At 39.7% G+C, this 16,036-nt stretch overlaps 2 protein-coding genes across 6 annotated transcripts in view; one reads left to right on the top strand and one right to left on the bottom strand.

Moving 5' to 3' along the window:
- Window positions 1–56: 56 nt before the first annotated feature.
- Window positions 57–9,367, top strand: fahd2a (fumarylacetoacetate hydrolase domain containing 2A). Of its 2 annotated transcripts, none has more exons than XM_088335116.1 (8): window positions 57–231; window positions 2,612–2,871; window positions 2,949–3,165; window positions 5,371–5,430; window positions 5,492–5,654; window positions 8,507–8,615; window positions 8,933–9,020; window positions 9,183–9,367. In XM_088335116.1, exons 2-8 carry the CDS (start codon window positions 2,612–2,614, stop codon window positions 9,243–9,245), a joined length of 960 nt encoding a protein of 319 aa, XP_088191242.1. In that variant the 5' UTR covers window positions 57–231; the 3' UTR covers window positions 9,246–9,367. The 2 variants fall into 2 exon arrangements, with proteins under 2 accessions (XP_088191242.1, XP_088191241.1); XM_088335115.1 differs by having other exon boundaries at window positions 216–298.
- A 2,942-nt stretch (window positions 9,368–12,309) lies between these two features.
- Window positions 12,310–16,036, bottom strand: part of gpat2 (glycerol-3-phosphate acyltransferase 2, mitochondrial) — a 132,540-nt gene continuing 128,813 nt past the window's right edge. For all 4 annotated transcript variants that reach the window (XM_088335112.1, XM_088335114.1, XM_088335113.1 and 1 more), the window contains 3 exons: window positions 15,963–16,031; window positions 15,720–15,775; window positions 12,310–12,815 (listed from right to left, as the gene is read on the bottom strand). In XM_088335112.1, coding sequence (XP_088191238.1) covers window positions 12,699–12,815; window positions 15,720–15,775; window positions 15,963–16,031 — 242 coding nt within the window. In that variant the 3' untranslated portion in view covers window positions 12,310–12,698. The remainder of the gene's footprint in view (window positions 12,816–15,719; window positions 15,776–15,962; window positions 16,032–16,036) is intronic.

Below are 16,036 nucleotides of genomic sequence, written 5' to 3'. Positions count from 1 at the left end.
TGTGCTAATTCCTTTAGTTAAAAACGACACTTATGCTTGACGGGAGTTGTAGTTTTATGTCAAACACAGCCTAAACCATTTTTTAATACTGTAACTGTTTCGTTCGATCTAATGTGGTATTTATAACAAATAGCTAATTTAGCAGTACATTTTAATAGCATTTGGAGCGACTCAGATGAAGCCCTTATAGCTAAGCGGAAGTTGTATACTGTTGCAGGAGTAGTAGCAGAGGTGAGTTCTGTATCTAAACCAAAGCCTGTGCAAAGGGCAATGAATGCTTGAATGACCCTTCGATTCGGTACGTAAAATACCTATGATGCATATATGTAATCAAATGAGAGTAAACAATTATATTCGATATTCAGGTAGACATGCCAATGTTACCCCCTACAAAATTGATTTCTTCTCCATTGCCAAACGGCTTGCAATTGTTATGCTTGAGTATTTAGAGCAAAGTCATGAACGAAAATATATACCATTACTTTTACTGGCCCACTGTACAAACGGACTGGGTGTGCATGCAAAATATGCGTGTTGGGTCACTTTCACGGCATCCTCGTTCTAACTCCGAATCATAGTTAAATTAGTGGAAACGTGTTGCGTATCGTTTTAACGTACACAAGTGCTGTTGTTAAAGAAAATGGAAAGCTTTGAAAATAGTTGCTCACTGGTTCTGTTAAAATGCAAGCCATGCTCAGGCTGTAGCAAGTGGACATTGTGTCATAAGTATGATTTTGCGTGCCACGTGGGAGACCCGGGTTCGACCACCCGTCCATTATCTGCATCGCTTATCCTCACTAGGGTCGCGGGGGTGCTGGAGCCCAACCTAGACAACTTCGGGCAGTGGACACACTTAGCTGGTCGCCAGCCAGTTGCAGGGCAGGCCTGGGTTCGATTCATGACAAGTGCAATAAAGTTAAAGCAACGTTGTTTATTATTTATCGCCCTCTAGTGGTGAAAACAATGTTGATTCAAATAATAAGCACAAATAGGTGGAAGTATCATATTAACGTGTATGTTTTTAATAGAAGTAGTTTGAAGAATGTGCATTTATTTTTCATAATAGGAGCCTCACTTAGAAGCAGCTGACATAATTGTCCGCCATTGTCGGCTACCCAAAGACCCAAAACCTCGCAAATGTTGCAATAGAGTTTGATAGTTGAGAAAAAAAAATAAAGCGCCATATCCAATTTTTCCAGTTGTAAATGAATACTGATTGTGTAATAAATGTGATTTACTTCATAACTTGAGTAAATACTGTGTATGAGAAGACTTTATGCTTGCGTGGTTGAAAAGTTTGACAAGGCAAGCAATTGTGCGGTGGGTCACTTTGAGCCTCCCTAGTTTTTATTCTTTGTATTCACTTGATGTTAGATGCAATACACACAACAGCGATATGTACTGGTCATATATGACACAGTATCCCTTTAAATACAAATGTCCTCTTATTTATCCCGAAATTCGCATTTTCTCTTTCTTCCTCTTATTTGTTTTATTAAATGTTTATCAAAGAGTGCCATGTCAAATCTTGTTTTTCAATAATGCGTACTATGTTGTCATCAATGACATTAATGAACAATCTATTTCTTATCAACTAAATGATTTTGTGAGGGGGGTGTTTATTTTATTGAACCTCCATAGAGAACAAACTTCTCTCTTTGACGAGGTGACAGATGAGTTGAAGTTGGACCTATACTAAATTACTCTAGACTGCATTGATACCACCTTTGGAATTTTGTGAAATGCTATAAACCAGCTCAGTAGCCTAGATGGTAGTGTGCCCGCTTTGAGACTGGGAGGTCGCTGGTTCGCGCCTCGGCCGAGACATACCTAATTGGTATAATGGCGGCGCCCTCTGGCTGCGGCTGCATCGACTCGCTACAACGGGTCAGGTGTATCGACATTTCGTTCTGTGTACATTGTTACAAAGAATGACAATACAAAGGAAATTATTATTATTATTATTAAAACATATAGATTTCTTACATGATTGACAGTAGGTGTGCTCGATGTAGCTGGAGCAGGCAAGCTGTACAGAATAAATCACCATAGTATCTGAGCCAGGCTAAATTCAACCTGCTTTCATGCAACCAACTTGAGGCTGAACTCGGCCAAAAGAACTTATTTCAGCTTAATCCCTTCCGTTGGTTTTGTGCAATACACCCCACATTTTAAAATTGTGAAAGCTATATATTATATAAACTCTCTGTTGGCAGAATTACTCAGGTGAAATCAGTCATTAAGTTATAAAATCTCCTCGACAGAACTGGCTACTTCCGGTCAGGGGTGTGGTTTATTTTGAGGTGACACATAAACAGGAAAAGGAACACAAATGAGCGCGACTTCACAATAAAAGGAAAAACGTATAGACATGAAAAATGAAATTAGACTGATGTTTGAAACGTGACTATATGTGTGTGTGTGAGAGAGATTGTTTTTATATTTAGGAATATAACAACAGGTTCATTGAGTTCTAAGAAAAGCACATATCTCAAAACAGTCAACTTTCCAAAATAAACCCAAAACAAACCTAAGCCGACTTTTACTGTTGGGCCATACGGTAACACACTGTGTTGAGTGTGCTACCAGCACTTGTATTTGTTACCTACAGATGAGAGTTCCTCTTGGCTCCTTGCACATCCTGAATTTGCTCGCCACTAGACATTCACCAATCTCACAGCGACGGGGCTTGTGTGATGCACCCATGCGTCTGGTGCAGTTCCACCGCCATGGTGATAAAACCGTCAGAGTGGGAGTGGAACAAGACAAAGGCCTCGATGTGGTGGATCTGAGGGCATTCGACCCCTCTATGCCTTCCACGATGAAAGAGCTTCTGCAGCTGGGAGATGAAGGTCTTCATTGTGCGCAGAGGTGTCATGAGCATGCACTAAGTAATCATGGACGCTGCTCTGTACGTGAAATTAATGTCAACTTTATCTTCGCCTCAGGGCACTTTCGTCAGGCCGGTGCGTGCTGAAGCGTTCGGAGGTTCAGCTGTTGTCCCCCATTTTAGCCCCGGAGAAGGTGATATGTGTTGGTCTGAATTACCGTGACCACTGCCTGGAACAGAATGCCCCAATCCCAAAGGAGCCTATTATCTTCAACAAGTTCCCCAACGCCATCACGGGGCCATACGATGACATCATTCTGCCTTCTGAAAGCCAGGTAGGTTTCAGGTAAATCATTTTTTATATAACTTATTAACCTATTATAATGTACCGTATTTTCCGCACTATAAGGCGCACCTAAAAGCCTTCAAAAGCTGACCATGCGCTTTCTAATACAGTGCGCCTTATTTATGGATCAATTTTAAAATTGCAAAGTTTTCCAACTAACTTGCAGCCGCCGACTAGATTTTCCCCCGAACGCCAAGTAGTACGCGGTGTATGCTGGGATTTATTTACCGGCGTTTCATTGGCTAACCAATGTGTCAATCATCATTTGAATCGATCACTATTGGCTAAAGTTATTCAGAGGTCAAGCGGCGGATCCTTTTTATAATGTACAGGCTGGCATTGGCTTAAACGGCAAACAAAGCCTGCAATTGGCCGAAAAAGATGTGTCAATCATCATTTGAATCGATCACTATTGGCTAAAGTTATTCGGAGGTCAAGGGGCGGATCCTTTTTATCATTTACAGGCTGGCATTGGCTTAAACGGCGAAACAAAGCCTGCAATTGGCCGAAAAAGATGAATGCGTATAGCATGTGGCTGACGGCATAGAGAAAGCATTTTTTTCTATTCTGTATTTGTAAATATTGTATTCTCCTGGATTTACTACCCTCACGGATATAAGAGGACATTGGCTGCACATTTTTATGAACACAACGACTTCGGTGAGCTACTCCGGGTTTTATATTGTCCCTGTATCTTGTTTCAGACTGAACTTCATGTTTCTGTGATAAGCGGTGCAGATAATGGATGGCATGGAGTGTCTATTTATAAATTAAACTCCATTCCAAGTGTTTATTGTCATATGCACAGTAAAGTTGCGAGCGAAAAAGAAAAAAGATACTAAGGAATGGTTAGCATTTCTTGAATCCCAAGACTTTAACCTTCCGAATGATGGAACGATGCATTTCAGTGACATCTTACGGACACCGCATCCGCACGTGTTCTCGACACATATTTGCGTCTTTGCAAGCTTTCAGAATGTTAAGGGGGTAATAAGTTGGACTGAACTATATGACTGTTTTGTCCATGTTCCCATTGTAGCGCCTTATGATCCGGTGCGTCTTATGTATGTCAAAAATAGGACCAAAAACTATTTTTTTGGGGTGCGCCCTATAACCCGGTGCGCCTTATAGTGCGGAAAATACGGTAACTTGTGTTTTATCCCCTTGGTATGTTTGTTTGTTTATTTTTTTTTATTTTTTATTTTTTTCTGGGTTCTGGGTACGCAATGTTGCAATGCATTTTTTTGTAAGAAAATGTGTATGTGTTGTTCATTTTCTTAAAAAGCTCCTGGAGGCCTGAAATGACCCTCACAGTCCTGTTTGAAATGTAAAAAAAATAATTAAAATACATTATTGTACATTGCATCCGCTCTCGGAATAAAAAAACACTCGTTTTTTAAAGGTGGTGTCCGCAACTTAAAATATTCTAATAACAAATGCCATCTTCTGGCAGAAATCATCATTGCAGTCTCTTACGAGCTGCGTGTGTGTTGTCCTATACACACTCGAATAAACTAATCTTTTTGGGGGTTTGGGTTGTAATTTTGGACTGTATTTGAAACATTGTTTTTTACCTTCACACGTTTTCATCCTACACTCAAAGAAAACAACCAGCACACGCATTAAATCACGTCCAATCTTATGCGCTCCATGGCTGGAACACAGATGGAAAAGGTAATAAAAAAGCAGATAGGCGCGGTGGAAAATAATACTAAGGCTTTTGAACTCTGTTGGGCATTGTTAACTTGTGCTTAATATAAAAAATATTGAATTTAAAGACAGCTAAAACTACGCACCCCACCTTTAATTACACTCTCGTGTGATTAAATGACAGACTAAATATATTGTCTCATCAATGTCTGAAGGTAAGCTCACTTTATACGCGCAATAACTATGTGACACAATAAGAAAAATGATGAGTAAAATGATTATCTCACCACAAATTTTGACTCAACCCGTGGGGGTATTGCACGGAACCAAGATAACTGTTTAACAGGTGGTTGCAGAGACTGTGCTAGAAGGTAGTGACCATGTGTATGTTTTTGAAAAATCCCATTTTTTTTAACTACTTGTGGTGTTACACCCAAAGCTATACCATCCCAGAGCTTTTACCAAACAAATGAAGACCTTATCAATCAGAAAAATGGACCAAGACCCCACCAAATAAACATTTGTTTTCTCCGTGATTCTAAAGGAAGTGGACTGGGAAGCAGAGCTGGCTTTTGTGATCAGACGACAAGGAAAAAACATCAAGGTGAGCGTCACCATTGCACTGCGCCTCCTCTCAGCTGTCAACCAAAGGTTTCACCATTCAGGTGGAAGAGGCCCTCACGTACGTAGCCGGCTTCACGGTGGCCAATGACGTCAGTGCGCGCGACTGGCAGATGAAGCGCAATGGGAAGCAATGGCTGCTGGGAAAGACGTTTGAAAGCTTTTGTCCTCTTGGTCCTGCATTAGTGACCACGGATGCTGTGAAAGGTGACGCATCGCCGGCTCTCCTTTGTTTACTCACATCCCACACACTTGATGGGCTCTAATAATAGTCGAATCTATATTTCGCTAAATATGATAAGTACTTCCACAGATCAAATGTAAGTGCTAAAAAAACCATGAAATTATTGCTCAGGTTTTAATAGCATTGTCAGTGGTGTTCTTGTTCTGTCCACTCCACGCATCGGCCCGGTATTGCAGTACCTCCGGGAACGGTGCATTCGCAATGATCGCAGCAAGGCTTTAGGGCTAGGACCTTAGCTTGGCCTTTTGGCTGAGAGTAAGTGTCCCGGCTCCTAGGCTTTGTAGCGTATGATGAACTGACCGATAACGGATAATGGATAATGAATAACGAAGATAGAACAATAACCCTTAAAAACCCCAAAACCCTCAACTATTCACTCTTATGCAAATGAGTTTTTTAACTTCATATGTCAGAAGTTTGTTGTGAGGGTCAAACAGAGTTCCCAAATGTTTGATCTTACATTACACAGTCCAGCGTTTTTCCGAATTGCTCAGTCCACAATTAGTAGATTTGGGAGTCCACAATTGAAAGGATTTGGGAGTACAGTCAACCAGTCTACCTGGATAATAAGCACTTAGCTCCAGAAGAATAATACTACCATTGTAAATCATCCAAAATATCGAAATAAGATTGTGGATAAATTTAAAAAAAAAAACTAAAATTAGTAGCTAAATAAACCTTGAACAAAACTTATGAAATAAGCACTCATATGGATTATTTGCACAGTGGTCTGCAACCTTTTGTTGTCTCTCTATATATTTTTGCGGCAAAGCCGAATGACACCATTTGTAATGACTGCAATTGCTTTTTGCCTTTAAAGCATCACTCGCGTTGAGTGGTTGGCACATGAGAATGGTAAACCCTAATAGTAAGACTGAGTCCAAATGGACACTGAAATCCTGAAATGGAGGTGCAAACAGCCTACATGTGTTATTGTCTACCTGTACAGTGATCCCTCAATTATCGCAGTTAGTGGGGACCAAAACCCCCTGCGAAAGGTGAAAATCAGCAAAGTGGCGATATACAAGGGTCAAACTTACCTCGACATGACGTCCTTAGTGACTGAGTATACGATTTTAACAAAATAACAACTATAGATTTACTAATAAAATGAAAAGCTGCAGTTGAATGGTCTTTTTTGTTATTATACAAAAGCATAAAAAAATTGGTGGGCTTCTCATTTCAGTGTTAAAAAGCGATTTAGATAACGGATGGCGAGCTGCATGCTAACATTGGGTATTTCGAATTGAGCCAGGTGTCTGCAAGATCAAAATACAACCTTCCTGAATGTAGCGGTTTCCCACGAGTTTTAGCTCCGGGTCATCAGTTCCATGGTAATGGATTTGACATTGATGAGATACTGGCTCGTCAGGGGTGACTGAAGAGATTTGTCTAGCCATAGCAGTAGGCCAGGCCTGCAGACCTACCTCATTATTGCCTCCTTTCCTGACGTCACTTCGGTCCTTTACCGGGCCCAATCAATGGAACTGCAACTGATGGGGCTCTTCTTAATTTCCTCAGAGTCCAATTCAATTGATTCATTTATTTTCTATGCAACAAGGCGCTAAAATATAGCCGTGCACACACACAGCCCTCGTGACCTGCCCCCGTGATAGCATATGCTGAGTGTTGTCTCCTGCAGAACAAAATAAAAATCCTTTAAGTGTAAAAACTGTAAAAGGTTAACTGCAAAACACTGAGGGATTACGGTACAGTACACCAATTACAATTTGATCCACCAATAATTTATAAATGTTAGACATTTTTTTTTCAGCATTTATACTGTATATATTTTAAAACATGCATTTTGCATCCACACTTTTCCATCCTTTAACGATAAAATATTGAGGGAATAACTGAAAACAATAAAATGGTTATTTTATAAGTACATTCGTTTGTCATTTCAGCTGATAAAAAACAGTGACTGGCCTTATTGTTAATGAAATTGGTGGAAAAGGCTGATCAATGATTCCCAAAAATCTTGGCAGATAAATCGGTGCGCCTTTAATTTAAATAGCATCTACTGACCACTTGCAACGTTAAAATCATTGACGAATGATTAATGTGGCACGGACAAAAATAAAACCTAGGTTACTCGCTATAGTCATTTTTTGTATTTGTTGACCATGCCGTATGGTTCCTTTAGCTTAAATTAAGTTCAATTTAATACCTTTTAAGGCCTTCAGAAATAAAATTGAAGACCCAAGTCACCAAAAAATCAATTGAAACAGACAAAACAAAAAGATAAACCCACGAATATTTCTTGTACACAATTGAAAATGTTACATCTTTTTAGTTCAAACAAATATAAATCTTAATAATGTGTTCACTTTTTTAAGACTTTTAAAAATAGGATTTAGGACATTTTAATGCTTTATTTATAGAATAATAGATTTATTGCCTTTTAAAACTTTTCATGGATCCGCTGGAACCCTGATACAGCAACCGTGGGTAACTTGCTCCTCAACGGCCGCATATCCTGCATGCTTTTGGAGGTTTCTCTTCTTCGAGCTTAACCGCATTTCTCTTCAACTCAGGAATAGAAATTATCAGCTCATTAGCAAGCTAGCAGGGGCTCGTTAGCGGTAGGGTTGAAGAAGAGAAACCTCCAAAAATATGCTGGACATGCGGCTCTCGAGGCCCGGGGTTTGCCCATCTCTCCCATATGGTATGTATATTAATGTCCAAATCAATTAAGTTTTATTTCTTGCAAATCCACACTAATGTTCAAACCACATTCACCAGTTAAGTGTTTGTGAAGGTGAGTAAATGTTAAGAGTTGCACCAACATTAACAATAGAATAACCACCTACAGATCTTCACAAGCTGGGGATTCGTTGCCTTGTCAACGGAGAGATTGTCCAGAGCAGCAACACTGATCAGATGATCTTCAAAACCGAGGAGCTCATTTCATGGGTGTCAAAGTGAGTCTGTTATCAAACATTGTCGAGTAATAAAAAACTGGGAGGAATTTCTAAGGGAATCAAACCAAAATTACATTCTTATCTATCACCGTAACGTCTATTATACACAAAATGAGAGTAATACACCAAAAAGATTTACATATTCCCTTTGACCTGTGGTGTTAAATGGATGTTACAAGTTGAAAATTCCTAAATCATTGAAAAAGTTGTACTTTTTCAGACTTAGGTGCAGATTGGCTTCATCAAAACATTTCATCGTGATCTTGAACAACACGGTCCAAGTAATCATGAAGCTGTGCTTTGTATTTTTTTTTCAGGTTTGTTACGTTATCTCCAGGTGACGTGTTCCTGACAGGCACCCCTCCTGGCGTGGGGCTGTTCAGAAAGCCGCCTGTCTTCCTTAAGGTGATTACATCAAACTTTTTAGGTTGAAAGAGGCGGGTGGGTTGTTGAGGGACTGTTATGTTCTTGTTGCTGTACCCAATCCAAGATTCATTTAAAAACAATTGCACAAAAAGACCACCCACAGCCTTGTAAAAACTGCTATGAAACCATTCTGTCTTTCAGAGAGGAGATGTTGTGGAGTGTCAGATAGACCAGTTGGGGTCCATCATCAACAAAGTTGTCTAAATCTGGACACATGAGTGAAATTATTAATTGTTGTGAATGCTTGTTTCTAAGCTGGAAATTGATATGCCACAATTACATCTAAATAAAAGAATGTTCTGAAAGAACTAAAAGGCTGCTATTAAGGGAAAGTAATTTTCTTTTGTGCTTTGCATGTTCGTCGAATTTTGGGTGATGAGAATGTTGGTCAAATCAGAGGATAGTGATCAACTGCTTCTCAATAAGTTTTTGTCAGAATATTTTGGATACCGTTGTGATCAATATAGAGGCTACATACTTGCAATAGTGTACTAATGACATTTTGCAGATCTGCTGTTAAAGCTTTGGGTTGTCTTTTAACATTTGATCAATATCCTGCTATCAACCCTTTCAACAGCTCGCCTCTGTGCCGCGTTGTCATGTGGACGTTGGACTTGTGAACATGAGACACTCTTGCAGTTAGCACACCAATATAAAAATATGGCTCAAGTTATACTTCTTTGTATAGTCCACTATTCCCTGACTATTAAAAATATTTTCGATGCGCAATAAACAAAAGGGAATTATTTATGTAACTCTTTTGAACTTTATCTCTTTTTCTTTACACTACACAGAAAAGTTAAATTACAGATTGACTTATCCAGTTGGCCTCATCTCTGATGTAGATGAGGCAGCAGGCGGGAAAGAGGTGGAGACAATGTGGTTTTCAGAAAAGAAACTTCTAATGATAGAGGTAATATTGGCCACCGCGCAACAGAAAGCCTGTCTTTTGTAATGACATTTAGTTAAACAAGGCTGTAACAACATTCATTATCTGCACCGCTTATCCTCAGTAGGGTGGCAGGGGTGCTGGAGCCCATCCCAGATCTCATGACCCCAGAACTGTGCCGCACATGCGCTAACAACTGCCCCGCCATGCTGCCCCTGTATAAACATTTACATCATTTATATTTCTGTGTCTGCAGAGGTTACATTAACTGACAATTTTTCATTATTAAAATATTTATTGCGTTGACAGGAAAATTTTGGGCCCGTCTGTCATTTTGACGGTTTGGACATTGGACCACAAAGCATAGCAGTACATCCTTAAGACACACGGCACTTTGAGAAAGAGAGGGAGAGGGACAAAGAAGAACAAAGACTGGTGGATAATAACCAAAGAAAGTCAACAAGAAGCCTGGCACAGACGTAATGAGTGACAAGTAATGCGCAACATGGGCTGAAATTCGGCTGGCTTAAGATTGTACCTCTAATACTGAACACCACAAAATCCAAGAAATTCAAGACAAGCAGACAGATCCACTCATCAGCAACTAATACTGTGTAGAGCAGGGGTCAACTACATAGTGCTCCCTGAGGACCGTTGTTCTGAAAATACCTTACTGGTGCTGGGTAATTGTGATTTCCTTATCTCTCTTTCTCTCGCATTCATTTAGAAACACAAATCAAACTGGGTGCCCTTTGGGCTAATAAGTAGCAAAAAGAAGCTCTTAGCTTGAAAAAGGCTGGAGAACCCTGGTGTAGAGAGTCCACTCTTTCAAACTCCTGGGCGTGCACATCTCCGACAACCTCTCCTGGTCTGCCAACACTAGGGCTGTGGTGGGTAAAACCCAGCAGTGACTCCACTTCCTGAAGGTGCTCAAGAAAAACACGCCAAAACAGAAGTTTCAAGTGTCCTACGATAGTGCCAGAGAAGAGCATTCTAGCATATGGCGTCACGGTGTGGTATGCTGTGATCATGGCAGCAGACAGGAAAACCATATAGAGTGAAATCAACACAGTCTAGAACGTCATTGCCCCCTCTTTGCCCAGTTTGTAGGACATTGCTTGTGATACCTCAACAGAGACAACATTATAAAGGACTCCTCTCACACTCGCCGCCACCTCTTTGACCTGTTGCTTTCTGGTAGGTACTACAGGTCGTTTAAGTCAGACTAACAGGCTCAGAGACAGTTTCTTCCCCAGGGCCATTACCACCCTAAACAAGTGTGCAAAACTGAAACATACATCTTGCCAGTTGTATTCAAAAGTGGTATTCTATCGGAAAATTGATATTTATATTTTATTTATTGTATTGTATTTGGGAATGTAGTTACTGCTAGTTATTATTTCATTACTTTCCATTGCACTATTATTGAAACTTAGCCTAGTTTCAAAACACTACCTTCCAATTTATCAAAATATTCTTTTGGACATGCGGTTTGCCCATCTCTGCCATATGGTATGTATATACTGAAGATATATCAGACAAGAAAATAAAAGCTTGGAATAACGAACAAAACCAAAAGCAGTGGTCTTAGTAAAACTCTTTTAAATGAATGTTGGGTATTATTAGCACCTCCTACTGGTGAAAAACATAACTTAAACAAAAACAATTTTGATTTAAATGGTAGGAGGAAATACATGGACTATAAACCTGGATTTTTTTGAATACTCGTCGGTTAAAACAATTCTTTTTATTTTACATACCATTAGGCTCACCATCAGGGAATTTACATAATTTTACAGGTACCGCCACTACTAAAACACTGAACCCCATTAAAAAGGCCTTTAGAAAGGCTGGGCAATAAAGGTATAAATGGTGCAGTTTGGTCACTTTAAGAGCAGCAGCATTTGATTTTGAACTAATAAACCGTCTCCCTCCCTTTATATCTTATTTAAAGTGTCTATCATGGTGTGCCACTTTTATCGTGTTGCAAACAATGTCCACTGCGTTGTTATCAATGACACTCAATGTTTGAACCAGCCTCTCTGTGGAGTTTGCATGTTCTACAAATGTAAATGTATAACATTTAAATGAACGTCCAGTGCACCATCTTGAATGGTGCACACAGGCCGACATTAGAGGGCAGTAGAGTTGCATACTGAGTTTGAAGCCTTTGAATTCAATCTTCACAAACAGCAGTCGAAGCTGCCCAAGGCAGATTTCATAAAGTGTTTTGGCTTTGTTATTTTTGTCGTTAGCCCACACTCACGAGGTATAACTCATGACAGGGGCACCCACTTTGAAATAATAACGGCCTCAGATCATAATTACACAACTGAAACGGCAGCAGAATTCAAAAACAGACCAGACAAATCTCAAATTAGAGAGGTTTAATAACGAGATGAACTGGGCCTCATCAACACGAGCATTAAACGTTAAATAATGAACTTGGTAAATGAAAAACAAGAGCTGAAATGTGATCACGCTACAAACGAGCAGTCTGGTTACAATGTAAACGGGAGCACGCTTCATCATAACACCACGGAGCCGCACAGTTGATTACGGCAACCTCCAAATTCTCGTCTCCTGCAGCTTTATGCTAATGCTATTACTGAAGCAAAAACTTGAAATCATTGTCCCAAATAGAAAATTTAATGTAAGTAACTCAGTTTGGTGTTCGGCCTGTCAAAAACGAAACAGTCTTTTGACTCAAACCAGCTGAGGCCATATCCAGAAAACATTGGAAGTAACAGACATTACTCTTGAACATATCAATTGTAGAGGAACTGAGAGAAGAAACGTTGCAGTTTGTGCTTGTTTTCTGGCGACTGGAACAAAGGCGTGACCCCAAGAAAGATGGCCTCTTCTTGCTGTTCCTCCTCGAGGACCTGACGGGAGCGTGATCATAGAGGGCACACATGAAAACACGAGTACTGATACAAACAGCAACATGACCATTTGATAATGAAAACGATGTTAAACATGCATGTCAAACACACCACCTGCTGGGTGTTTCAGTCCAGCCCACCCTAAATTTCTGAGTATGTCAAAAAAGAAGCTATTCTCTAGGGAATTTCTATTAAAAGTTTTTTTTAAATTAATGCAAAACAAATGCTCCTTTGGCCAATAGAGAGCAGTAAAGGATATACTCTCAGCTTTAGTAGGCTCAACCTTGGTAGTTTGATCGGATGTAGTCTAATCTTATTGCCCATGCACTGGTAAAACGGCAAACATTATATGATGTGCATAGCTCCCACTTGAGTTTGTATAGCATGGTGAGTCTGTTCAGGTGTAAAACCGCATTCACTTAACTGTTAAAATAAACCAGTTAACACATTCAATGTCAAACATGAAAATTATTTTTTTGTGAATAAATGTGTTATGCTTATAAAAGATCCCTTGTCCTCCGGGATTATAATATGTACAGTAGGCTACTAAAGTAGTCTAAATGATGAAGCATAATACTGAAAAACCAAGCTTAACATTTTGAGTTGAAATAATTTTTACTGGCAGCACGGCGGCGCAGTGGTTAGCGCGTGTGCGGCACAGTTCTAAGGTCTTGGGAACCTCCCATGTGGGTTCAAATCCAGCAACCGGACTTCCTGTGCGGAGTTTGTATGTTCTCCCCGTGCTTGCATGGGTTTCCTCCGGGCACTCCAGTTTCCTCCCACATTCCAAAGACATGCATTTCAGTGGATATAGATGTGCGATCTGAATAATTCGTTTAGATGATTAGTGACAAACGAACAATCCCGTATACATGGTCAGGTGCAGCTTATGTATGTATGTTGGAGAAATTGGAGGTTCGATAATCGAGAGAAAAGTCTTCTCATATGTGGATAAGGAAAATGGACAGGAGCCAGCCTCGTCCGGAGGGAGATACAACTTTATTGATGCGTCAATGAAGATCTCAGAGAGCTGGGAACATGACAGTGTTTTTAAAGCTGGTAGCGACGATTAAGCTTCGATTACACCCCAAAAGGCGGTCCTGTATCACGTATCAAGTACAGAGCGTCCCGTCCCTTGCACGCTATCTTCAAGGAAACTTAATGTCTGCCAAGAGTATCTTCAAGGATGTCTACCCGACCTTTTCCCACAACTGTAAGCAAGTCTTTCTACATTTCTACATGTATGCAAATCTATTCTACAAATGCAAGTGTATTTACCACAACATGTACAAAATGTTTTTTCCTTTAAAAATGTACACAGTGCAGCTTATAACCAGGTGGGCTCTATAGTCCGGAATTTACGGTTCTTATTCTATGCAGATCATGAATTACAGTGACCTCTAATTACTGAATATTACTGCATCACTTACATATTCACATTTAATCCATGATCCCCTAGCTGTGCTTCATGAGGAGTGGGCTTGTATATATTTACCTATTAAGTACAATTGAATTCAGTTATGGCGGTGCCGTCTCAAGCACAGAGCACGAGGGCGCTGGGTTACTCTTCTTGGGGATATTCTCCATACCGTATATACTTGAATAAAAGCTGAATGTAAAACTATAAAATACTGACATATTTGGTTGTTGGTCACCAACAGCGAATGGTAGGCAACGAGTGGGGAAGTAGCCCTGGCTTATGAAGGAATAACAAATCAACGGTAAACCAATTGGGCAAACTTGAGCACAAAATTACCAGTAGAAGTGTGATGAGTTTTAGTGTTTTTATGAATAAAATTGTTTTGGGAGGAAAATGGAGAAAAAACATAAACATATTGGAGAGTATCCACAAATGGAGGAGATCTTTAAGTGGTTTAAAGCCCAAAACGGATATGGAGTGTCTTGGCTAAATGTTCATATACAAACTCTCAAGATTGCAAGCCAAGAAATATTAAAAGGTTTCACTGCTTCCACAAGTTGGTGTACACTTTTTCTCCAACTTCCTTTATTATATGGCTACTTTAAAGCAGTTTTCTGGGGTTGGATTCGAGTATATACGGTAATTTGTGACGTAATTGAGGTCAGGTCAGGTGAATTAGAATGGTATTTAGCAATCAGAGGATCAAAAAATTTGTGATCTGCAAGTAGCTAAAATAACGCTGTTGTACAAATGTAGTAAAAACAGAGTTACACAATTGTATTAAAAACATGTTACAGTACTCATTACCGAAAAAAGTTCCTTTGTAAAGCGTTAGTCCCAACATTGGTCCTTCATGTCAATAAGTATTATAGCGCCAACTATTGTCAAATAAACCAACGTGACACCAAAAGCACTCACCATGAACAGAACCCAATTGGAAAATAGTTTTCTGCCTGATGACCTGATAATCAAATTAGTCACTGCCTGATAAAGTCGTCACTGATATTTAGGTCAACGACGCTCTATTTTTAAAGCAGCAACTCCCAACTTGCAAAAAGGAAGACTGATGATTGCACATGCTGGAAGGCCAATTTGTCTACCATAAAACCGGGAAATTACGGGTTTCATGCACATGTTTGTGCTTAGCATATAGTAGATAGGCAGTTTTACATTGAAGGCCCACACTCCATGCCATTGAAAGTAGGTTTTGAAAGACGACCTTTAGTGGCCTTTCTACTTCCACTGAATTTCAAAGTGGGGTCGGTATTCAAATGGCTTTGACATTGCTGTTTTATTCATTCAAATGAGGTTACCGCCAATGGCATATGCGCCAAAGTCAAAACAAAGTTGAATTACGGTATTCCAATATAACCCCATATGTGCAAGTAAGCGCAGCGCTTACTTCAGTTACTCTAAGTAAGAGGATAAGGTTTTATATCATTGAGAATGAAGGTATAATAGAATAAATAAATCCTGTCACTCACCCCCAGATCTATTAGTGTTTCAACAGCAGCGTGTGCAGCTTTCTGTGAGCAGCTCTCTGCGAAATAGCACACATAGGCACACATGATTCAGCAAAATATACTGAAGATATATCCAGACAAGAAAATAAAAGCTTGGAATAACGAACAAAACCAAAAGCTGTGGTCCTAGTAAAACATTCTACGTTGACAAATACAGCGTTGTTTTAATTTATTGTTTCTTCTTTTTTAGGGAGAAATGCTCACCGTAGTACTGTTTCTTCTTATTTGCTGTATCGTGCAGATGTGAGCACAGCTGGGTCATGAAATCTCTTTCTGCA

Source organism: Urocampus carinirostris, chromosome 5, assembly GCF_059441175.1.
Source record: "Urocampus carinirostris isolate Australia breed hairy pipefish chromosome 5, RoL_Ucar_1.0, whole genome shotgun sequence".
NCBI classification, from domain to species: domain Eukaryota; kingdom Metazoa; phylum Chordata; class Actinopteri; order Syngnathiformes; family Syngnathidae; genus Urocampus; species Urocampus carinirostris.
This window is presented reverse-complemented; position numbering and strand designations above follow the sequence as displayed.